The sequence below is a fragment of the Misgurnus anguillicaudatus genome, chromosome 24 (genome assembly GCF_027580225.2).
Source record: "Misgurnus anguillicaudatus chromosome 24, ASM2758022v2, whole genome shotgun sequence".
In the NCBI taxonomy this organism is placed as follows: Eukaryota; Metazoa; Chordata; class Actinopteri; order Cypriniformes; family Cobitidae; genus Misgurnus; species Misgurnus anguillicaudatus.
In genome coordinates, this window is record NC_073360.2 from 8320277 (window position 1) to 8345391 (window position 25115).

Consider the following 25115-nt stretch of genomic DNA (forward strand, 5'->3'; position numbering starts at 1 on the left):
TTCATGATATGTCCCCTTTAAATATCATTGGGAGTAAAATAGGCTGCAGCTGTATCCTAACTAAAATTTTCAGAAAATTTAGATTATGTCAATTTAAGCAAACTTTGGTTTGAATAATGAGCTGGACATGTTGAAACATGTTGGACATTGTTTGCTGTTATTTGAGGTTTTGTCACACACACACAGAGAGAGGTACTAACCGTGATGACAAACTGGGTTTGCCGCTTTTACTGCAGCTTGTATAGATGCCCGGCCCATCATCAAAGAAACTTCCCAGTGCCAACTTCTGTCGGATAGATTCACGCTCATTCTTCTGGGCCTGTGACAGACAGAGATCACATGACTTTAATATCAGGAGAGAGTCACCAGCAGATGGCAGCAGAAAACTGAACAGCAGACACGAACATTAAATCTGGGATTCAGATTAATTTTACATGATGCTGAAGCTTTTTTGTTTTTTCAAATTGACACTCATTGAACATGTACATACTTTTACTTTAGTAAGCAGATGTTTCATTTCAAAGGGATTTAGAAACGATGAAGCGTTTAACATTTGCCTTAAAAGGCAAGATAAAACAACACAAATCTACAATTACAAGTCGGCATACACAACACCTTCTGTCACAAACATATCACATCATTACACACGTAGATGTATAATGCAGCAGTCATTTAACATTAATAAATACTATATTAGAAGAGTTTCGTTGCAAAACGAGATAAATCAATTTTTTAAACATTTTTGTCAAAACATGTTTATTATTATGTTATCATGTTATTATTTTTTTTCATGGTGTTACTTAGCTGTATTTTTTAAGTTATGAAGGTTTAAATCAAAACAAACCAACTGCAGTTGAATTGAAATTAATTGGATTGCACAACCAAAAAATGAGATTTCTGAACAATTAAAAAAACGGTGGTTATCTCGTTTTGCAACGAAACTCTTCATTTAGAGATGTATTCATTATGGCAGATTATTTCTATATTTTAGTTCATTAAAACAATAAATCACATTCAGGACTAATCTTAAATTGACTGAAATTTACAATCCTGAATAATACATCAAATGTATTGTTGTCCTCAATAACAATGTGTCTCATTCATTGATGATCACTTTATACAGCATCAAATAAACTACATTATTCAATGATTGCAAATGATTTTGCTTTTGTTACAGTACATTTTCTCTGTGGATTTTATTTTAAATAATTGAGATGCAATCTTTAAAAATCACACAGTACAAAATGAAGCGCATAAACACAGATAAACACAAAATAATTGGCTGTATGATTTCAAGTGTGTTTGTGTCTGTGTGCATGAGTAGTGTATAATGACCTGTTTATAATCCTATAAGGAAGAGTCCCCGACATCCCGTAAACTGAATTCCTTAAAACATACTAAATGGTAGTTTTTCATAGTTTTTTGTGATGGTTGGGGTCAGGGAATGGGGTACAGTATAAGTATAAATATAAAATACATTGTTTCTATGGAATTGTCAATAACACATGTCAATAATCACCCCCCATACAAACAAAGTGACACTTAACCAGTTAAAAAACTTTAACACTTTACTGTTTAACCAGCAGTAACTCACAGCTGTTAACACAACCTGAGGTCATAAAACACCTTAACATCTCATTTACATCTGAAGTCAAGTGTGCTTTGTATTTTAACACACAATCACATGAACATCTGTGAATATCTCTGCTGATATCTGCAAAGCAGTTTCCAGTCAAATCAAAGACATCCTAACCTCATCAACATATGAATAATGTCTGAAGCAAAACTGCTTGATGCATTCTGTGAACATCACATTTATTACACACACACATGCACACACAGATCACATTATAGTAAATATTTAGTGTAGTTATTGTGTGTCTATTGCTTGCATGACTCTGCCCATCATCTAACTCAAACCTTTATGACTTACACAGAGTATCAATTCTGGCCAAAAAATGGAAACGTCAAAGCCATGACACACACATACAAAACATTGATTCATGGAAAGTCTATTTGAAAAACCTACAAAAATATGCTGAATCCAAAATGAACTCATTCCTCGCCAGCCTTTTTAAAAAAAAGTTGCCCGCAAGCATTTTTTTGTGATTTTCACAAAAGTTTCACAAAATGCTTACCTTGAAAATTTTCTTCTAAAATTAAATAAACATACAAATATATCAAATTATATAATAGACCATCTGCTTTTAAACAAGCAAACAAATAACAAACAAAACAGAAAAAAACAGTTTCATCCTATCTTCATTTGTTCTCTTGTTATAACTCTTGTTATAGTTATCAAGAAATCGTGTGTGGTTTGCCTCAAGGTTCAATACTGGGCCCAAAACTGTTTAACATGTATATAAATTATATTTGTAAAACATCCCAAATACTTAGATTTGTTTTGTTTGCAGATGATACAAATATTTTTGCGTCTGGAAACTATTTAAATCAACTGTGTCAAATAGTTACTTTGGAACTCAAACGTGTTAATAAGTGGTTCAAAGAAAATAAATTATCATTAAATCTGGGAAAAAGCAAAATGATGATATTCGGACCTGGTAATTCTAATGCTCAGGAAGTAATTCAGATAGAGGACGTTGTTATAGAGCGGGTGCATAAAATTAAATTCCTTGGAGTTATTATGGATGATAGAATTACTTGGAACTCTCATATTAAATATTTAAGTACTAAAATATCAAGAAGCATTTCAGTGATTGCAAAAGTAAAGCATATTTTAAACACCAAAGCTTTGCATACTTTATATTGTTCTCTGATTTTGCATTACTGCTCTGTGGTATGGGGTAGTACTTATAAAAGTACATTAAAACCAATAGTAATGTTGCAAAAAAGAGTTATCCAATTAATTCACAAAGTTGGGTTCTTGGACCATACAAACTCATTATTTTTAAAATCTAAGATCATGAAGTTTTATGACATTGTTGAGTTTCAATCAGTACAGATGCTATATAAAGCAAGACACAAATTGTTACCAAGCCAAATACAAAGAAGGTTCCAAGAACGCACTGGTGGTTATGCATTACGTGATGAAATGAATTTTGGGGTGCAAAAACATAGTACAACCTTAAAGTTTTAGCCTTACAGTTAATGGGGTGCGACAGTGGAATAATTTGGAGATGAAATGTTGTCCAAATATTAATCTATTTAAATATAAATATACAAACAAAATATTTTTAAAGGGTATAAAGAAGAACGCGTTTATCATTAGGAGTATTGTTATTATTGGACATTGCAAGTGTATATAAATTTTGTCTGATTGTATATTGTTTGATTTGTTTGATGTTGTATTGTGGTCGTGCTGTTTTGTATAATGATTTTTGTATTACTGTAATATTAATTACAAATTTTTTAGCAAAAAGCTGAAATAATTGCATTTTTGTAAAGGTCTTTTGTTAGAGATCAGATTCAGAACGATAATCGAAACCACAGATATGTATAATAAAGGCAAGATATGTATCTCTAACGTCATCACCTGGTGGCCATCTTACCACAGGGCGCTCGCTCACTCATAGCATTGTGTTTTAATGATGCATGTACTTTTAAATGACCATAACTTGCTACATTTTCTACCGATTTTCAAATGGTTTGGTTTCTTACAAACGTTATTAACGTGGTTATAATTCTGGATGCTTTAACATGTTTCATGAAAAATTTTTTTGTATAAGTATGCAGTGTCATAGGTACATCTTTGACGTTTAGAACAAATCAAACCGTTTGAAAATCGGTAGAAAATTAAGCAAGTTATGGTAATTTAAAAGTACATGCATCATTAAAACACAATGCTATGAGTGAGCGAACGCCCTGTGGTAAGATGGCCGTCAAATGTGGATGTTCCACTCAATTGGCCAGAAGCGCAGGCGAGATATCTAGCCTTTATTATACATATCTATGATCAAAACATACACAGTTTTCTATGTTGTTAGATTTGTTGATGCTTCAGTTTTATATAAGTCGGGTAAGAGTGCCACCAAGTGGATAATAGCGGAAATATAGTTTGCCGCCAGGGAAGCGTCATTGGCAGGGAAACGTTTTCTAGAGTTAAAACCAACCGTCCACAAACAAGCACATCAAGAATATCTAATAAGACCAGAAGAATTAAAATAACTATTACACATGCTGTTTAGACAATATTAAAAGAGTAATACTGAAACACAGCCTTATTTAAACTTTTTAATCTGCTTCTATAAACTTTCCTGAAACTTGGAGTATGGCTATAATACACCTACCATAGAAAAACTTCAACTACAGAGGCATTTGTGTGAACAGTAATGTGGGGAAGACGTTCTGTTGTATCCTGAATGCTCAGATTCAGGCCTTCCTTTTCAAACACAATGTCTTGAGTAAAAGCCAGATTGGATTTCTACCAAACCACCACAGCATCCATATTTACTGCAGACGCTAGTCAAGCAACAGGTTCACCACAAAAATTATGTCTAAAAAGACAATGTAAATGTATTATGTTGATTTAAAAAAAGCATTTGACCTGATATGGCACAATAGACAAATGTACACCCACGGACATATTATTAGGTATTATTATTAGCTGTAAAATTGGTGGTTAATACACATTGCTAATCAGCCAATAACATGGCAGCATGACATACTGAAGGTCTCGGAACCATGGGAACTTTGAATGGCAAAGGACCGCCCAAGAGGTCATATGACTGACACGTAAAGCAACCAATCATGTTTTGCTTTGTGGCGCGTCATGTTTAGGGGTGAGGAAATGTATCATCAACTACAAAAACTATAAAAAAAATTTTTTAGATTCCACTAATTGTGTCAAGCAAAACCTTGAACCTTGCATACTTTTTTGTGTTGTTCCAGGTCCATTAGAGAATGAGACTCCCGGAAATCCTGTGTAACGTCTGATCCTGAGACTAGGATTCAAGTGACTTTGAATGTAACATGGTTGTTAGTGGGCTGGTCTGAGTATTTCAAAAACTGGTGATCTATTGGGATTTTCATGCACAACCATCTCTAGGGTTTACAGAGAATGGTCCAAAAAAAGAGAAAATATCAAATCATTGGCAGAGGAAAATGCTATGTTCATGTCAGAGGAAAAAAGCAGACTGGTTTGAGATGATAAAAAAGCAACAGTGACTCAAATAACCATGCATTACAATCAAGCTATGTAGAATATCATCTCTGAACACACAACATGTCGAACCTTGAAGCAGATGGGATACAGCAGCAGAAGACCACCCCGCATGCAACACCTGTCAGCTAAAAACAGAAACTGAGGCTACAATTCGCACAGGCTCAACAAAATTGGACAATAAATTTGCCATAAACAACATGAAAACATGGATCTATCCTGCCTTGTATGATTCAGGCTGCTGGTGTAATGGTGTGGGGGATTTTTTTGTACACTTAGTACCAATTGAGCATTGTGTAAATGCCACAGCCTACCTGAGTATTGGTTCTGACTATGTCCATCACTTTATGACCACAGTGTGAAGGCTACTTCCAGGAAAATAATGCACTTGTGTGTCACAAACCCTTAAATCACCTCAAAGTGGTTTCTTGAACATGACAAGGATTTCACTGTATTTCAATGGCCTCCAAAGTCACCAGATTGAAATCCAATTGAGCATCTTTGGGATGTGGTGGAATGGGAGATTTGCATCATGGGTCTGCAGCAACTGCGTGATGCTATCATGTCAATATGGACCAAAATATCTGAGGAATGTTTCCAACACCTTGTTGAATCTATGCCACGAAGACTTAAAGGATTACTCCACTTTCTGGAAAAAATCATGATAATTTACTCACCCCTATGTCATCCAAAATATTGATGTATTTCTTTGTTCAGTCGAAAAGAAATTACGTTTTTTGAGGAAAACATTCCAAAATTGTTCTCAATTTAATAAACTTTATTGGACCCCAACAGTTTACAATTTTAATGCAGTTTAAAATTGCAGTTTCAATGCAGCTTCAAAGGACTCTAAACAATCCCATCCAAAGCATAAGGGTCTTATCTAGCAAAACTATTGGCATTTTTGGCAAAAAACAAATTAAATATGCACATTTAAACCACGACTTCTCGTCTTGTGTAATCACACCGAAACGTCTCGCAGTACAAATGTGAAACCTTTTGCAGACAATTTTCAACAATAAACTGACACAAAAACATTAATTAGCATCATTCCACATACAAGAACGTCAGAACGGTCATCGATCTCCACACTTGTAAACACTGGGTAAGTAGTTTTGAAAATGTCATGTGTGACCTTTCTTGGAATCTTGGAATGTTTTCCTCAAAAAACGTAATTTCTTCTTGACTGAACAAAGAAAGACAAAGAATGACATGGGGGTTTTCTAAATTAGTTACTTTTTTATTACTCCAAGAAAGTCGAATAATCCTTTAAGCCAGTTCTGAAGGCAAAAGGGGTCCAACCCAAGGTGTTCCTAATAAAGTGTCCGGTGAGTATATGTCATCATCAAATCCATGAATAAGCAGTGTTACTGGAACCACGACAACCGATACAACTCTGATGTCAAATGTACTTCTTTTAAAGAATTGGAGACCAGTTTCTTCATTGTGTATGGATTATAAAATATTTTTATAAAATATATATATAGAGAGAGAGAAAATACGTTTTTTGCTTTGTAGATTTTTTGTCTTACAGTGATTAAATGTACTGAAACCCCATTTACCCCAGACTGTTAAATCTGGTGGAAGAAATTTCTGATGCATTACCACAGTTACAGGAAGTATAATGGGAAAGGATTGAGAGGGTCTCAGCATATTGCGAAGGTGGTAGAAGGCAGATTTAGTGAGCGAGGAGATGTGAGGAAGGAAGGAAAGAGAGGAATCAAAGATTATACCCAGGTTTTTGACCGTGGTGGGAGGTTGAACCAAAACTTCAAATATATATATATATATATATATATATATATATATATATATATATACACACACACACACACACACACACTATTTTCTGGCCTTTAAGTCGCTCCGGAGTATAAGTCACATCATTCAAAAATGATCATTAAGACGAAATAACATATATAAGTCACAGTGAACTATTTGTCGCATTTATTTTGAAAATTATTACACAAAATCCAAGCCGAAGAACAGACATTTAATCTGGAAATCAAGTTATTCAACTAAACAATAGCAGACAGAACAGCAGGTTGACTAGATGTCTGTACGTTAAAGTAGTATCATCAGTTATTTAAACGATAAACCATGGCATACAGAACTTACCTGGAAGGTTGAATAGTCTAAATTAACCGATCAAGCCAACTAGCATGAAGTTCGCAGGCTTGTCATTCCACATCACGGAATCCATTTAACTACATAAATACAGAAGCAGCATATAGCGGACTCTTGCGGCTGTAGATGGTAACGATGTGCCTCTTGCCTCATAGTCATGTGCGCCTTGTAAGTCAATATGAATTAATTTTGACATTTATAAGACGCAGCACCAGCCAAGTTATGAAAAAAAACACGCGGTTTATACTCCGGAAAATACGATGTATAAAAAACGCTACAAGTTAAAATTGTACATTAGGATTAACTGGGAAGACAAAAAATGTCAAGATGGTCAGAATTATTGAATCCAGATTTTCTTGTGAGGCACACGTGGAAGACCCTTTAGTATATAAACCTCCATTAGAGAAGTGAACAGTAGATCCGGTGTAGAGAATATATTCACACAGTGACAAACATGTGACACACCTGGATCTAGTAGTAGTGGTTGTAACCATCTTAAAAAGCATTTTTTTAATCTTCTTGATAGACAGTTTCAAGCATTTAATGAGTAATTCTCAGAAGGTGAAATGTAGATGTTCAATATGAAAGGAAAATGTGACAAATGTGTCTGTTATACTAGATGTCTCTTTCACTTCACTTAAATTATTTAATAGGAACTGCAAAATAAGTTGTTTGGAAGAAAAATGAAGGATTGCAAATTTCTAGTACTGATGCTGAAATGTTGTTTGACAATGCAGTGATATCGAGTGATGCAACAACACTTCTTTCAAATCATACTTGTGATACTTGAATGTCACGCGCACATCGATCTGTGCAGTGACACATGAATTCAAACAAACCTAAGGTTTCTATGGCAGTGAAAGCAGAAACCGAGGATAACCTGGACATAATGGCATTTACAAGTGACCCTATGAACAATAAATTCTCTGTATTCAATTTTTTTAAACATTTGGGATAACGGAAGCACAACGAACCAAATATATTACACTGTGCTAGTGATTTTTGGATATGTTAATGCATTCATATTGCCTCCAATTTGTTATTTTTGTGAGCTGTTCATGTAAACAGAGAGGTTTTGTTATATATACGTTTATTATATTTATTATAATTGTTCTGTCTACACTAGCAGCAGTAAAGACAGGACAACACAGCTAGAGATGACATCACATCTTACACATCACCCTGACTTATAAAACACACACAGAAACACAGATAATAAATACAAATATTTACTTAATATGATTTTTTGGTATTTAGTTACTCTTCATGTATTCACTGATTACATTTATATTAATCAACAAATAGGGCATAATAAACTAAAAAATAACAATGTGTGTGTGTTTCTGTGTTTTGCAGTGGGGTGTAAATAATGTTTGTGTGTGTGTTCAGGCAGAGACAGAGACAGACCGGCACCAGTCATCTCCAAGCGGGCCGTTGCCTGGATACCAGCCTAATAGAGGGGCCCCTGGAGGATTGGCCCCAAAACACACAGACACACACACATACCTGCATTGTCTTCAGCTGACATCCTGTTATTGTGTCATATATCTGCTCTTTATTTCCATTAAATGTTTAATGTGTTAAAGTGATAAATTTCTATCTATCTCTCTATTTCTCTCTCAGCTTTTCCTGTCTGTCAGTTTCCTTCCGTCCACCTTCATTTTCAGTTTCCTGTCAGAGCTTGGCCACAGTTTCATGTAAGAACAACGCTGGCTGTCTACCAGTCTTTCCTGCATTTAACAGAAATATTAACCACTGCATTACTTCAACCCTCTTACTATTTGTTTGAAATTCACGTAATAATATATAATATAATCTGATAAATTCTGCTGGTAGGTTTGATGTGCTGTCTAAAGAATCACTGTGATAACATTATATAATTTAGAAACAGTATGAACCCATGACATACAGACTACCGGCACATCCGGGAACTTGACTGTAAACTTCGTCACCGCCCCTTTTTGGGGGAAACAAACCAGACCTTCCATTGACTTCCATTCAAAATAGCGGAACAAAGCAACGTTCGTACACAGCCGGCAGCCGTAAATAACTTATGAAATCACTCAGATTAAACATGTTGAGTAATTATCTGTCCACCCTGCCTGCCATAGAGCGAAAGATACCTTAACACATTTAATTTGGTCAATATAAAAACAGGTCCCTTTCATTCTCCCAGCGTCAAATTTGTGTAACAACGCTATCCAGTGATTGCTGGAAAATCACTAAGGCTAGTTGTATGGCTGAACGGAAAAGTACACTCAGTACTCTAAATATAAAGACATAATATGAAGAGTTTCGTTGCAAAACGAGATAAATCCATTTTTTTTACATTTTTGTCAAAACATGTTTATTATTATGTTATCATGTTATTATTTTGTTTTACGGTGCTACTTAGCTGTATTTTTTAAGTTATGAAGGTTTAAATCAAAACAAACCAACTGCAGTTGAATTGAAATTAATTGGAATGCACAACCAAAAAACAAGATTTCTGAACAATGAAAAAAACGGTGGTTATCTCGTTTTGCAACGAAACTCTTCATATATAAATATGAAGTAACTTTCAAATACGTAGTAAAATCATTCACTTGCTTCCCTGTTGACTCGATGAGGTACGAGTGAATGTCCGGGTAAGACACCTCCGGCCAATAGGGAGCGTTGTTACACAAATTTGACGCTGGGAGAATGAAAGGGACATGTTTTTATATTGACCCTTATTAAATGTGTTAATGTATCTTTCGCGCTCTATGGCAGGCAGGGTGGACAGATAATTGGACAGATAATTACTCAACATGTTTAATCTGAGCGATTTCATAAGTTATTTACGGCTGCCGGCTGTGTACGAGTGTTGCTTTGTTCCGCTATTTTGAATGGAAGTCAATGGAAGGTCTATTTTTTCCCCCAAAAGTGGGCGTGAACCTGTTCAGAGAGATTCTATGACGTTGCGCCAGTTGTGCGTATTACATCTCATTACATCCTGTTATATAAACACAATGTTTTCACGTTTTCAACTACAATCACTCAAATTCTTACACGTTTTTTTCTCTCGCTCAAACATATTTTGAAGATCTTTAAAGATTTCTCTCCCTTTCTGAATAAATCCTCTCACACACACACACGCATGCTCTATAAAGAAATGCTTTTTCAGGGCGTAGACACAATTCTGTTATAATACAGAGTTAAAGGACACATACTATGCCCATTTGCACAAGATGTAATATAAGTCTCAGATGTGCCTAGAATGTGTCTGTAAAGTTTCAGCACAAAATACCCCACAGATCATTTATTTTAGCGTGTCCATAATGCCTCTATTTACGGTGGGAGCAAAAAAAGCGCTGTTTTCATGTGTGTACCTTTAAATGCAAATGAGCTACTGTTTTGGGTTAAAAATAGATCTCTTGAGACAATAGTATCTTTATATGAGTTGGTGCTAACAAACACATTTAGAAAAATTTTGGATAAAATTAACCAGTCAGTCAGTGGCTGTACGCGGTGCTTTATCAGTATGATGTCACATTAACAAGAGAATCAAAACAGCATGTAATAAGATCTATTTGTGTTAATGGGGATTAAAAAAGTTGTGAAAGACTGGGTGGATGTTTTTCATTGTAGGGTTGTTGTGTTCACACATTGCCAATACACATTTATGCCCAAACACCTTGTAAAAGTGGATTTTGCATAATAGGTAAGCTCACTAAACGTAGTAAAACATGCATAACTGTGGTCGTGGATGCTGATTGGTCAGTTTAGTGCTTTAGCTGTGCTAAAATACATGATATATTACCAGCTGTGATGTAACACCTGTCCGTATCAACAAACTCCATAGAGAGCAACTGTTAGCCTCAGTTTACTATAGAGGAGGACGACACCTTTCATTTACAGTGTTATATTTCACTTGAAATGTGAGTTTTCCAAATGTTTCCTTAAAAAACATCAAGGCACTTAATGTCGTGCTATACTGACAATATTGTCACAAAAAATAAATAAAATAAAAAAGACAATATTGTCACTCCACTGTGGGTTCTTATCTATCAGCACCATTTAATATCGAATATATTTTTACAATATAAACACAACATCTAGATATGATGAGGTGTGTGCATGTGCGTTTGATGTGTTATTGAGACAGTGAGACATTTCACATGAGGTCTCTCTCTCTCTCTCTCTCTCTCTCACACACACACACACACACACACACACACACACACACACACACACACACACACACACACACACACACACACACACACACACACACACAGCTGCACCTGCATTCAACCAGAAGCACTGAAATGAAGTTTCAGTGTTTTATCTCATGAGTTTTGTTTAAAAATGTCTCACTAGAAACAAACACAGCTGAGTAAATGAGTCAAAGTCTACATTTACTCATCGTGTAGTCTCAATGCCAGTTAGGAAACACACCCTTACTAGATATGAACAAAATCTTGTTAGTTATTATTATTTCTCTTTCTGAAAGGTTTTCACTCAGCTAGCAATTCAACATCCACAAAACAGCCTGATCGTACCTGATGGGAATATTTGTCCTGGTGCACCATCTCTCACTGCATCCTAAAGGCAGAGACTGCGGCAGGAGAACCGTCAGCAGAACCACAGGATTAACCCAACCCTAATCAATCCAAACCAATCCAACCGACAGATTCACAGCCGAACCTGAGCTATATCCACCCTCGTGAGACGTCTCCCTGTACACACTAATGGAAAGATGGCATCAGACGGGAACGGAGGGTGGGGTCCCGGGAAGACACGGAGCAGCACGAGAAGAACTGAGCCCTCTCTCTCTCTCACTGCTGACCAATCAGATCACAGCACAGGGGCAGGAGAGGGGTGAGAGGGGGCGGAGCAAACTGCAGGACTGAGGGAGGGGTGACCTTTCAGAGAGGAGCGGGGGTGGGTCGATCGAGAGAGAGGGATAAAAGGAAAAAGAGTGAAGAAAACATTGGGAGGAGATGGCCTGTAAAGAAAAGAGGCTTTATTAAGCAGATTCCTTCAGCTGAGGAATTCCTGAGCTGAGACGAGATGAGACGAGAAAGCGCATTGGAATTTAAATGCTCCGCTGTTTCTCTGTGAACTTCTCACACATCTATTCAACAGTAACACATTCCAACAGGCCAAGACAAACAACATGTGGATAAACACACACATAATGTTTCTAATACTCAGCCTGGTCTCCTACACAACAGGTGCCACTTACTTACACAAATATGTTAAAAAAAGCTTTGACTAAAAGTAGCTGATGCAACTCTTTGAGTTTACATTCTTAAAAATAAATAAAGGTGCTTCACAGATTCTTTATAGCAAACCATTTCTTATAATCTACCATTTTTATAATCTAATCTAGTGGTTCTCAACCTTTTTAGCTCTAAGTACCCCCACAGTCCTATCAGTAAGGCTAATGTATCCCTTCATCGGAACTAAACTAAAGTTGGGTTTTAAAGACAAATAATTAGTAATAATAATTAATTAATTAATTAATTTTAACCTCCTAAGACCCAAGCTTTGGTTTGGCTTGCATTTCAGATTACTTTCAGCTATTTGGGGTTAGGAAGAACCAATAAATATAATAACCTATGAACACGAAGCAGTGCAATTGTCCACGTTTGTGTACAACAGGTTCCAGTTACACAGAAAAAAAGTTACACTTTAAAAACACTGCAATTGCATATGTGATTAATGCATAAATGTGGTCTAAGCTGTTTCTTACGTTTTTGCATACATTTAAAATGAATTTTATTATGAACGTTTTTCTTAATTCATGATTTGTAAGTTAAAACATCCGTACACGCATTTTACAAACAAATTTGTGTGTACGCATACTTGAATGAGACCCACTGTTAGCATCAACACACTTTTATAATGATGTGATCTGCTGTGGTTTTATTGTCGGTTAAAGCTCAGCAACTTTAAATTAATTTGAAGTGGTTCACTTTCGAATCAGTCTGCTCAAGTGAATAATACTTTCTTTTTTGGGTTAGGCATGCTTAGAGGTCAAGAGCAGCAGTTTAATCCAGAATGTGAAAGAAAAGTGATTTAAGTGACTCTGAATGCGGCATGATTGCCGATTGTTTGAGTGCTTCAGGAAAGTCAAGTATACCCCTTAACTTTTACTCTCAAAAGTATTCCTCTGATCCTGTGCATTTCTTCCGTATTGATCACAGATCAAGTACGATCTGTCACACTACCTTCAAAAGTGCATCAGAATTGACAGGGAAGGTACTGTGTTGATGTGCACATTATAAGGAATTCATGGCGATGTATCAATATTTTAAAAACAGCACCAATTCAATTCAATTCAATTTTATTTATATAGCGCTTTTCACATTTGTTAATTGTTTCAAAGCAGCTTTACATTAATAGATGTAGGAAAAGCAAAGAAAAGCGAGTGTAGTAATAATGTAATGTATACAGTAAAGTAGTAAGTTAAGCCAAAGGTGGCGGACTCTCCAGGGGATGAAAAAAACCCCTAGGAGAAAAACACTCCTGGCTAGTCGAGTACAAAAACTCCTAGGAGGGAAAAGACCCTTGACAGAGATACATATATATTTCTCACCACTACTATAAACAGTTCAGACAAGTTTCTAATGTACTTGTGCGAGAGATTTTATTTAATTTTTGCCTCTATTTAACACTGAGTTTAGGAGAGGACAGGAAAGAAAGAGGGGTACTGGATCGGCAAATGACCACGAGCCGGGAACCAAACATGAGTCGCCGAAAGTGTGAAGGCACCACGTCGGAGCGCTGCCCACTACACCATCGGCTCCAACATGAGCATATTTTCTTAATATTACACCATGCACTAAAGAAAACTGCTCAAAGACAAGGAAAAGCAGGATTAACAGTTGACACACAGACAGGTGGAGACTTGAAGCAGTCCAGTGCTACATTCGACCAATCAGATGAAAATATAGTTATTGAATGTCCTTATGTACATGTACTGTATGGAGTGTTAGGACAATGTCTTTGTCAGAAATGCAGAGGATTAATGGGAGGCAGGTTAATCGTGCCATCTGGTGCTCAGTACAGTCACATTAAACAGATTAACTCTCTCCTCATTTACACTCATATGAAGTCCATCTCTTAATAACTTGCATTTTATCATCAATCCTGACTACATTTATACAGTAGTTATATACTGTATAAATCTCATTGTAAACACAAGTCAATGACCGGACATCAAAACAAGCCAATGAAACTGTTTTTCCTTCACACAGCATTAATCATTAGTTAAAGACCACGAAAGCGATTTAACCCTTGAGTGAAACTCACTTCTATTGTTAAAGTTGTGCACATCATCATGCATACTGTAGCTTGCTCTCAGGAAATTAAATCTTCTTTTCATGAGACAGAAACTGAGCAGGATTATAGCATCCTCTCTCTCTCTCTCTCTCTGGATTATGTGCTGTTAAATGTTTAATCTGGATTTGGGTTGAAAGCAGTACATGTTTAGTAGGAGCTGATGTGTGATATCAGAGATCATTACTGTGGAGGATGACATCATCATTTCTGATCACAGCAGTGATGTCATTCTGTCACCATTCTAATCCCCATGTCCTATTAAACATCGGATGTCATAATACTGTCTTTGATTTGTTCACATTATTTGCAGTACTGAATGGCAGTGTATATTTAAACCATGTGTTAAGCTACATACATCATCATCAGTCACTAAGCAGAGTTGATTTTGACAAGTTTTTTTTAACTAATGTCGAGCTGTGCAGTTCTGTCTAACCGTGAGCCGCAGGTCGATCATGAATTTTTAAGTGAGTTCACAGTAGGAGAGGAAACAGAAGAGCAGAATATAATAATGAGCTACTGTTTTCTGTCAAACACAAGCTAAAAGGTTAAGCTTTACTATAAACGACCTGTTCAGACCAACACTACAGAAATATAATGGTATATTTTTACACATGATGCTAGTGCACTCAGATTAAACACACACACTACAAGAGACAATACACATATATTAGACATGTTGAATGAAAGATAATTTAAAGAGAAAGTCTCAGCACTTGGCAGATGTTTCATTCATACAAGACCAAGTCCTATCAATTAAAACAAAAAAAGATTGATTCTGTCACTAAACTCATTCAGTAAGGTCATAATAAAACACCAACAATTACATAATTACACGTGACATTAAATATAAGGGTCTTTTATTCCCTCTGGGTTATGATGTTATTGATGAGATAAAGAATGTGATTTATGTATTGTGTTTGTAGGGGAGATGGGTAAAACCTGTGCCTTTTTTTATATTTCAACAACAATATTTTATTTATTAAACTCGAAGCCAACACTAGTAACTATTATTTGTTCATCTCATTTAAAGCACCAATTCATCAGATGTGTTTCTGTGAAGTTTGCAGGATCTTTGTCCTCATCATCATCCTCATGACAACAGATTATGATCAGTCCAATTATGTCAGAATGTGTTGGTGAAGACAGGTCAAAGATTTCCAACATGAAAAATGAGAAAAGTGTAATGCCGCTTTGAATGTGTTTTTTTTCTGTACATTATAAGGTTTCAGTTTCACTTTTTCTGAGCAAAAAAAGTCATTTACAATTTAACCACGATCTCTCTCTCGCTCTCTTTGTTTGTGGGCATTTAGAATAAATCTATATCACAAAGAAAAGAATGCAAAAATGAACAATTATTCACATCTAATTTTAATAAACAAATCTAACAATGTGCTTTTTTGCCATTGCTCTTAATGACATTTTAGGACATCCTCAGACCTCAGCGTCAGTAGTAGCAGGTTTCAGGTAAAATTGTATCGCGTCTCAGACTGAAAGACATCAGTTCTTAGCAAAACATGGTCAGGACTAAAGTCTTACACATCAGGCAAACTGGCCTCGGACTAAAAGACATCAGGTAAAATGGCTTTGGACTAAAAGACATCAGGTAAAACGGCCTCGGACTAAAAGACATCAGGCGAAACGGCCTCGGACTAAAAGACATCAGACGGAACGGCCTCGGACTAGAAGACATCAGGCGAAACGGCCTCGGACTAGAAGACATCAGGCGAAACGGCCTCAGACTAAAAGACATCAGGCGAAACGGCCTCGGACTAAAAGACATCAGGCGAAACGGCCTCGGACTAAAAGACATCAGGTGAAACGGCCTCGGACTGAAAGACATCAGGCAAAACGACCTCGGACTAGAAGACATCAGGCGAAACGGCCTCGGACTAGAAGACATCAGGCGAAACGGCCTCGGACTAAAAGGCATCAGGCGAAACTGCCTCGGACTTGAAGACATCAGGCGAAACGGCCTCAGACTAAAAGGCATCAGGCGAAACGGCCTCGGACTAAAAGACATCAAGGGAAACGGCCTCGGACTGAAAGACATCAGGCGAAACGACCTCGGACTAGAAGACATCAGGCGAAACGGCCTCGGACTAGAAGACATCAGGCGAAACGACCTCGGACTGAAAGACATCAGGCAAAACAACCTCGGACTAGAAGACATCAGGCGAAACGGCCTCGGACAAGAAGACATCAGGCGAAACGGCCTCGGACTAGAAGACATCAGGCGAACAGCCTCGGACTAAAAGACATCAGGCGAAACGGCCTCGAACTAGAAGACATCAGGCGAAACGGCCTCGGACTAGAAGACATCAGGCGAAACGGCCTCGGACTAAAAGACATCAGGCGAAACGGCCTCGGACTAAAAGACATCAGGCGAAACGGCCTCGGACTAAAAGACATCAGGCGAAACGGCCTCGGACTGAAAGACATCAGGCAAAACGACCTCGGACTAGAAGACATCAGGCGAAACGGCCTCGGACTAGAAGACATCAGGCGAAACGACCTCGGACTAGAAGACATCAGGCAAAACGGCCTCGGACTAAAAGGCATCAGGCGAAACTGCCTCGGACTTGAAGACATTAGGCGAAACGGCCTCGGACTAAAAGGCATCAGGCGAAACGGCCTCGGACTAAAAGACATCAGGCGAAATGGCCTCGGACTGAAAGACATCAGGCGAAACGACCTCGGACTAGAAGACATCAGGCGAAACGGCCTCGGACTAGAAGACATCAGGCGAAACGACCTCGGACTAGAAGACATCAGGCAAATGGCCTCGGACTAAAAGGCATCAGGCGAAACTGCCTCGGACTTGAAGACATCATGCGAAACGGCCTCGGACTAAAAGGCATCAGGCGAAACGGCCTCGGACTAAAAGACATCAGAACAAAAGGTGAAACCTTTTAGTCTGGGGCCGTTTCACCTGATTTCTTTTAGTCCGAGGCCATTTTGCCCGATGTGTGAGACTTTAGTCCTGACTATTGAGCCAAGTCAATAAACTTCATGAAATGCAATAGAACAAACATAGCAATAGAAGACAGACATTTGTTTTAGTTTAATAAACACACATCGCTAGACAGAAAGGGACCACAATCTACTCAATATTTTAAATTTATGCACGGATATGTAAGAAAATAATGAAAGTGTTTTCATAATATACTTGTAGTTGTGTAGTTTCTTAAGTATTTTATTAGTCAAAATCAATGACTATTCATAAATATGTCTCATTGCTGTCAAATGACCTCTGGTAATGATGGGACTTTTCTTGGTAACCTTAGAATTTCATTTCTTTACTTACATTGAACGGGTCCATGTTGTTCCGCCATATTTAAAAACTATAATAGCAGAGAGGGACTAAAAGCACTAGCCTACCATAACGTGTTTTCGTTCTGAACACGTGAACCAGCTGAAATGGACAAGGAGATCAGTGAGTACATAACGGCTATCGTAGCTGCAACACGCATTTGGAAAAACAAGGCGCTAGAGAGCACTATTCGTTTGAATGCAAAATACAATCTCACCGCTAGATGGGGGAAATCCTACTTACTGTCCCTTTAACAAGTGTTTAAAAATGTTAAAAAGTCAGAAAAATTTTGTTTTTGCTGGTTGTGGATGAATAACAGCTGTGAATGATCACAACGTACTTAAGCAGCCACGTCACAGGAAAATAAGTGAACAGTGTCTCAATGTCAAGTGAATCAGGGTCCTTACCAGTGCCTGAACCTGTGTACACTATATATTGATTCACCAGTTCAGGAGTTAGGGAGCCGATTGAGACACAGCCAATAACATCAAATCCATTCACAATCAAACACATCTTAACCAAATAATCAACTTGTACAAGGTTAGTTAACAATTAGAGGCAGGTGTTTACAAATAAAATATGCAGAAGGGTACAGCTCTCCAGAAACATGGTTAAAGATCCCTGCTATATAGAGTAGATGCAGTGTGGACGTGGCCAATGTGTTTGAGAGCTTTCGTGCTGTGCAAGGTTATTTTAAGAGACCAAACCACCCCTAAACACTTAAATATGTGCTTCACGTTACTGACACACACCCTACATAAACACATCTTACTCAAATAAATCTATCACTGTATGACCTGTAATTTTCTTATACCCACTATTCACCAAAGAACCGTACAAACGCTCACATAAAGAAGACTTCTACACAGCCAGTTATAAATACACTTTACTCAGTTTTCTCAGTACATTGATGTCCCCAAAACGTGGTTCAAGGTACAGAGATACACACACACACACACACACACATACACACACACACACACACACACACATACACACACACACTAACACACACTTAAGTATGTTCAGTCTGTTATAAAATTTGGTCTGAATGTGCCATGAGTTTCCACTGCGAACACGCTGCCACCTTGATGACATCATGCATGACATCATAATCCTCACAGGCGCACAAACACACACACACACACACACACAGAGAGAGAGAGAGAGAGAGAGAGAGAGAGAGAGAGAGAGAGAGAGAGAGAGAGAGAGAGAGAGAGAGAGAGAGAGAGAGACATACAAATGTTCAGCTCTGAAACTCATGAAGGGTTTGGTGATATGACAGCACAAATCTCTTGTACAGACACGCTTCAGTACGTTCAGTCTGTTATACATGTCGGTCTGAATGTGTTGCCACAGGCCACGAGTTTCCACCTTGATGACATCATGCATGACATCATCATCATCACAGGCACACACACTTTATCTCTAACCTTGACTAACATGCTCTCTTCTCCCTGTCTGTGTATCTGAACCATTTTGAAAAGCACAGTGTGTGCATGTGTGTTACAGCTGATTATTTATCATACACCTGTAATCTGATCCAGTGTTATGTGATATGCAATATAACCTGAAGACATGAAGATCTTTCTTTTAATTTTGAAATAGGAGATAAACATCTTGACAGATTTTGTGAGACTCACTCATCTGTGTTACACATTTGTTCACCAAACCATCATACACTGAAATGTAACATTATGAGGAATGAGAAGATAAAAGTGTGTGTGAACCTCATTAATCTCCTCACACAACACCTCTACAGGCGGACACAAAACAGACCATTTCTATCTCTTCATCTGTGACTGTACAATTACAAACTGAGAGGAAGTGAGTTCCTAAATCAGAAACATCAGATGAGAAGAAATGAGAAGATAAAGGAGGTACTGAGATCAGGTTACCTGTGTGAGGTTTGTCACCTGAGCAGATGAATCCAGCGCTGATGTTAAATTCACACTCATTCGTTAAACTAAAGTTATGTTCAACACATAGTGGATCAGTATGAGAACTACATGAATCAAAGTTAAAGCTCAGTGAGACTAACACACTACAGAAAGAGCACGACAGCATGTTGGAACCTGCAGTAATCTGAGACACAGAGGTGAGGTCATGATGGTGTTTGAGGCTCATAATTTAAACTCTTCTTCAGACTTACATTACATTTAAGTGAAATCTCCACCTTCTTCTCTTCTGATCTCTAAGTCATATATAGACGGTTTCATTGGATGCACACACATTGTCATGGTTATGAACTGAAGTGAACTTCTGGTCTGTATATATTTATCGGTCTGGCTAGTGGCTAAACTGATCTCTGAAATAAATACCTTGTTGAAAATAAAATGTTTTGGTTTGCTAAAGACGAGAGGAGATGATGAGCATGGATCACTGCTGTGTGGAGAGGCAGGCAGGCAAGAATTTAAGGACCTGAAGCTAACATTCATTTTATACAGTAACGTTAGCTCAGTGTAATAGTTTGAGCCCAGTCTCCTGAAGATGCGTATAAATAACACGAAGTGTAAAACTCGCGAAATACATACGCCAAATTTCACTTTGGCGTGCATATGATACGCAAGTCCTTCCCATTCACTTAAACGGTGCATCTTTTTTTTTCTTTTTATTTATTGGTTTCTCAATTTTTTGCTTTTTTTACCATTTTCGCTTGGGTTTAGGGTAAGAACAACTTTTTATTATATAAAAATGACATCCTAACCCAAACTCTAACACCAACTCCAAGCGACCATGGCTTAAATATGGACAAAAACATTGAGAAACGGTTTAAAAAACAGAAAATGGTTTAAAAAACTGAAAAAAAATTGAGAAACCAATAAATAAAACGACAAAAAAGATGCCCCGTTTAAGTGAATGGGAAGGACTTGCATATGCACGCCAAAGTGGAATTTGGCGTATGTATTGCACGAGTTTTACACTTCGTGCTATTTATACGTATCCTCAGGAGACTGGGTAGAATAGTTTATATGCATTAGATATGATATATAAACAAATGTAATTTACTTGTCATTTATTTTCCTTGTTATCAAAAATAATCTACTGTAACTGGAATCTGTTGTTATTAGTGCTATGTGGAAGTCTACAGGAATTTGCGTTTAGTCCATAAAAGTCATTTGTTTATGTTATTGTTGCTGAAACTGTCTATAGAGATCAGTGGTTTGTCTTTTCATGGTGTTCCTGCAGTTTCCTTGGGTAATGGTCCAGCTCTGACCATCACAGTGTTACATACAATGAACTAAAATTACAATTAGAAATCATCAAATACACAGTTGTATAAAAAATCTGATGTTATTTATAACTGTTTAGGGACTATTAAGAGATTTGTGTACCTTTATGTTTCTATTACATTGAGAATTCATTAAATATAACCTGCAGTGCCTGTATGCCAATAAACCTTCTGCAAGTGTGTAAGAGAAAAATGTGTGTGTCTCTGTGTGCCGGGGCACCACTAGCAAATCTAGGCCCTATGAAAGAATATGAGGTTTGGCCCCATACCACACCCATTTCGCACCAAACATACAATACAACTTAGCTATCTACAATCTTTGTCTGCAATTTAATAATAGTTATTACTTTTGGCAGATACCTACCATGTCTGTAGCTAGAGATGATTTATTGAGCAAATGTAAATGTATTAGAAAAATACAACATTCAACAATAAAAAATGCAGCATTTTTTAACAAAAATTAACATGCATTATATGATGTGTATGAACCTTAACTCAAAAGCCTTCAGCTTTATACACTATAATTGTGACCCTGCCTGTGAAAACCCAGCTATTTGTTTATGTTTTACTGTTTTCTACATTAAATCATCCTACATAATATAAAGAAAATTCTGTGAAAATATAAACTTTGATATATTTAATATTAACTGAGTAAGTTCATGTCAGTAATTGAAATCATAGTGAAATAAATGCTTGAATTCAAACTTTGATGCTCTTTATCTCACACTTAGATTTGAGACTTTAGTTTGGAGTCTCGCATGTGTATGAGTCCGCTAGCATAATTTGCTAACAGAATGTTAGCAAGTGGCTACATATTCAAGTGTTACATCCTTCTTATTTTTAGCGGTGATAAACGTAACGTAACGTTGAATTGACAAATAGGTAACTGTTAGCCGCTGCATAAATTATGGCAAAGGGAAGCCCTGTGAATAAATAATATATACATTTGTTTTGAAAAATACTGGGTAAATGTCATTTTCTCTCTCTCTGACCTCTGTAGCTTCTCTTTTAGTCTCTGATCTCCAGACAGTTATACTTCCTCATCAAAGATCATCTGATCTGGATGAAACCATGCAGTGAATGGGGGGGGGTAATTTTGCCGGAAATGCAGAAACAAATCATAACTTAATTTTATTGGTAACTCTTTGGTAGATACATAATGGGGCGGGTTCCCGGACAGGGATTAGTTTAAGCCAGGACTAGACCTTAGTTTAATTAGGAAATATAACTAGTTTCAACAAACATGCCTTACTAAAACATTACTTGTGTGTATTTTGAGGCAAAACAAAATGCACTGATGTATTTTAAGATATGTCAGTGCAAGTAGTTTTCAGTTTGGACAGCTCTTACATTTATTTTAGTCCAGGACTAGTCTAATCCCTGTCCGGGAAACCGCCCCATTATCTATTAAATAATTACGATTAGTGTTACTAATAAAAATTATCTATGGGGGCCCCAAAAGTGCACGGGCCCTTAGAATCGTCCTAACCCCCCCCCCCAAATCGCACCCCTGTCTTATTAAACACAATGGGTTGGTTTCCCGGACAGGGATTCTCTTAAGCCAGGACTAGGTTTAATTAGGAAAATAACTAGTCTGAACAAACATGCATTCCTAAAACATTACTTGTGTGCATTTTGAGGCAAAACAAAGGGCACTGATGTATTTTAAGATATATTAGGGCAAGTTGTTTTCAGTTTGGACATTTATTTTAGTCTAGGACTAGTCTAATCCCTGTCCAGGAAAACCGCCCCTAGATCATTTTATTAAATCACAGTATCAGCACTGAAACATTCCTGCAGTAAAGATATTAAATTCTTCTCTTATCACTTTATAAAACAAATATAAAACATGTCTGAAATCTATATAAGGTTTAGTTTTCATTTCTAATAACAGGTAACTGAAAGAAGGTCATGAGATACTTAGAGAGTCTCTCCAAACACACAAAACAATCATAACACCAAAAATCTATCCAACAGATGTACAACTAACTCATTTCAATGTTGCTACATAAAGGAAGTTTTCTGACAAAAGATTTTTGAGTGCAGGCTTTATTATCTTTATGTGCAAAACATCATTTGATTATTTTGATTTAGGGATAAAATATGCCATTTTTTTCATGAATTAATACACACGTTACTGTGAATAGTCTCCATAGAGCACAACACAGTTTACTTCAGGCACTACATCTACTAGACGAGCAGGTTCTATTAAATATGTGTCCTTAATATTTGTGTTGTTACCTGTTTTAACAGATAATGTGTTTCACAGACATTCATTTATGAATTTGCAAACAGAAAGCTATTTACAAAATTGATTTGCTAAACAGAATCTTCAGATTGCCACTAACTAGGGGTTCGTCGTAAAGGCCTGGGTATGCTTCACCTTTTACGTGTACGTGAGGGTCAGCGTGACAGTCTGCGGAAATTTCATTATCAGAATAGTACACGCGTACTTTACGCACACTGCTATATTTTTGTAACTGCACTTAGATGCTTTATAGACACAGGTCATACATGTGTCAACCGCCTGTGTATACATACGAGTAAATGAAGTATACTTTGCAAGGCTGTGTGTTCGACTGTGTGGGTACCTTTACAACAACAAATTAAACTTGGGCCTTAAGGAGCCAATCCGGTTGTTACGTAATGACGTAGGGAATACTGTTTCCTGGTCCAAACCTCCACTCATTTCAATAGAGGATACTATTTATACATATCACACATTTAAGCAAAAATGTTATAAACTAACAGTTGACTGCAGTCTCCAGGCTTACGTTATCCGCTTGTTAAGTCATGACGTAAGGAATACCTTTTCCAGCTCCAAGCCACCACATTTAATATAGCACACATTTAAGCGAACACTTTATAAACTTGCATGTAAACTGCAGTCTCAGGCTCCCAGAATCAAAGACAGCAATATATTAATAATTCATAAAAAAATACATCCATACATCCATGTCAGGTCATCTCGGATTTTGTTATGGAGATAAAATTAGGATTGGGTGTTTTTGGTAGTTTTTCATTATGATACGAGTGTATTATAGCCTTGACTTTTTGTTATTTCTCTATACATCTGTGTGGGGTTGGACCCGGATTTACCTCAAATCTTTCAGAAAAAGCCAACGAGACTTGTCAAGGTTTATAAGGAAGTGGCTTGCCCCACTCAATCAGATTTGTTGTTCAGAGCAAATGCAATGTGCTATTAAATGCTATTTTATTGCTATTTATTATCTATTTATGATCGTTCACTAGTCTGTCTTGCATATACTGCTCAGTGAATGCGTTCCCCTGGTTGCCTCAAGCATAAAAGAGAGAAATTTTCATAAAAGATGGCAGACTGGCAGACATCATCTCTATAAAGATGCATCTGTGTATTTATGGATGTGGTTAATACCTCTCTCTCTCTCTCAAACGGACACAACCTCAGATGCGTAAGCCGAGCTCATGCCGATGCAATGTTTGTGGATGTCCAGCCTGATCTCACGGGAATTCATGCGTATTTTATGCGTTGGCTAATTCATATGAATTTGTACAAAGGGAAAGCGTCCAAATTCTCAGTATCAGTAAAGAAGGAGACAAATGTGATTAAACACATCCTGCATTGCTGTGGTCCAGTGACCACCTACATACACCCAACGTTCCGCACTTCATCTGTTCGTCACCACAGCTGCTTCACTTCTTTTTTTAGTTAAGCCTTTTTCAGGCTGAGTAGTAAATAGACAAGCACACACTGTTTAAAATTTTTTTTTAGTTTTTTTTACCTAAATCATCTGTACATAGTATCAAGAGCATAGTTTAAGTAGGTGAATTGGGACGCAGCTTCAGACTCTATTTGCCATACTTATTCAATGCGACCTCTCATAACTTAATACCTAATTAGATCACTAAACAAATTTCAATAATTGTGTCACTCATTCAACTATGGAGATGAGTTGTGATGTGTAGAGTAACAGATTTAAACAGATTTCAGTGTCACATCATGTGTTTGTACTGCACACATGCTCATTTCAACATAG

General features: G+C 37.1%; 1 protein-coding gene across 3 annotated transcripts in view; it reads right to left on the minus strand.

The window, feature by feature from the left end:
• Positions 1-25115, minus strand: part of schip1 (schwannomin interacting protein 1) — a 43107-nt gene that overhangs the window by 10612 nt on the left and 7380 nt on the right. The window contains exons 1-2 of one of the 3 annotated variants that reach the window (XM_055195766.2): positions 19766-19884; positions 201-319 (exon numbers count right to left, since the gene is read on the minus strand). In XM_055195766.2, the coding sequence (XP_055051741.2) occupies positions 201-319; positions 19766-19825 (179 nt within the window). In that variant the 5' untranslated portion in view covers positions 19826-19884. Of the gene's footprint in view, positions 1-200; positions 320-11769; positions 12053-19765; positions 19885-25115 lie in introns of those variants that run through there. The other 2 variants (XM_055195767.2, XM_055195765.2) reach the window with 2 other exon arrangements.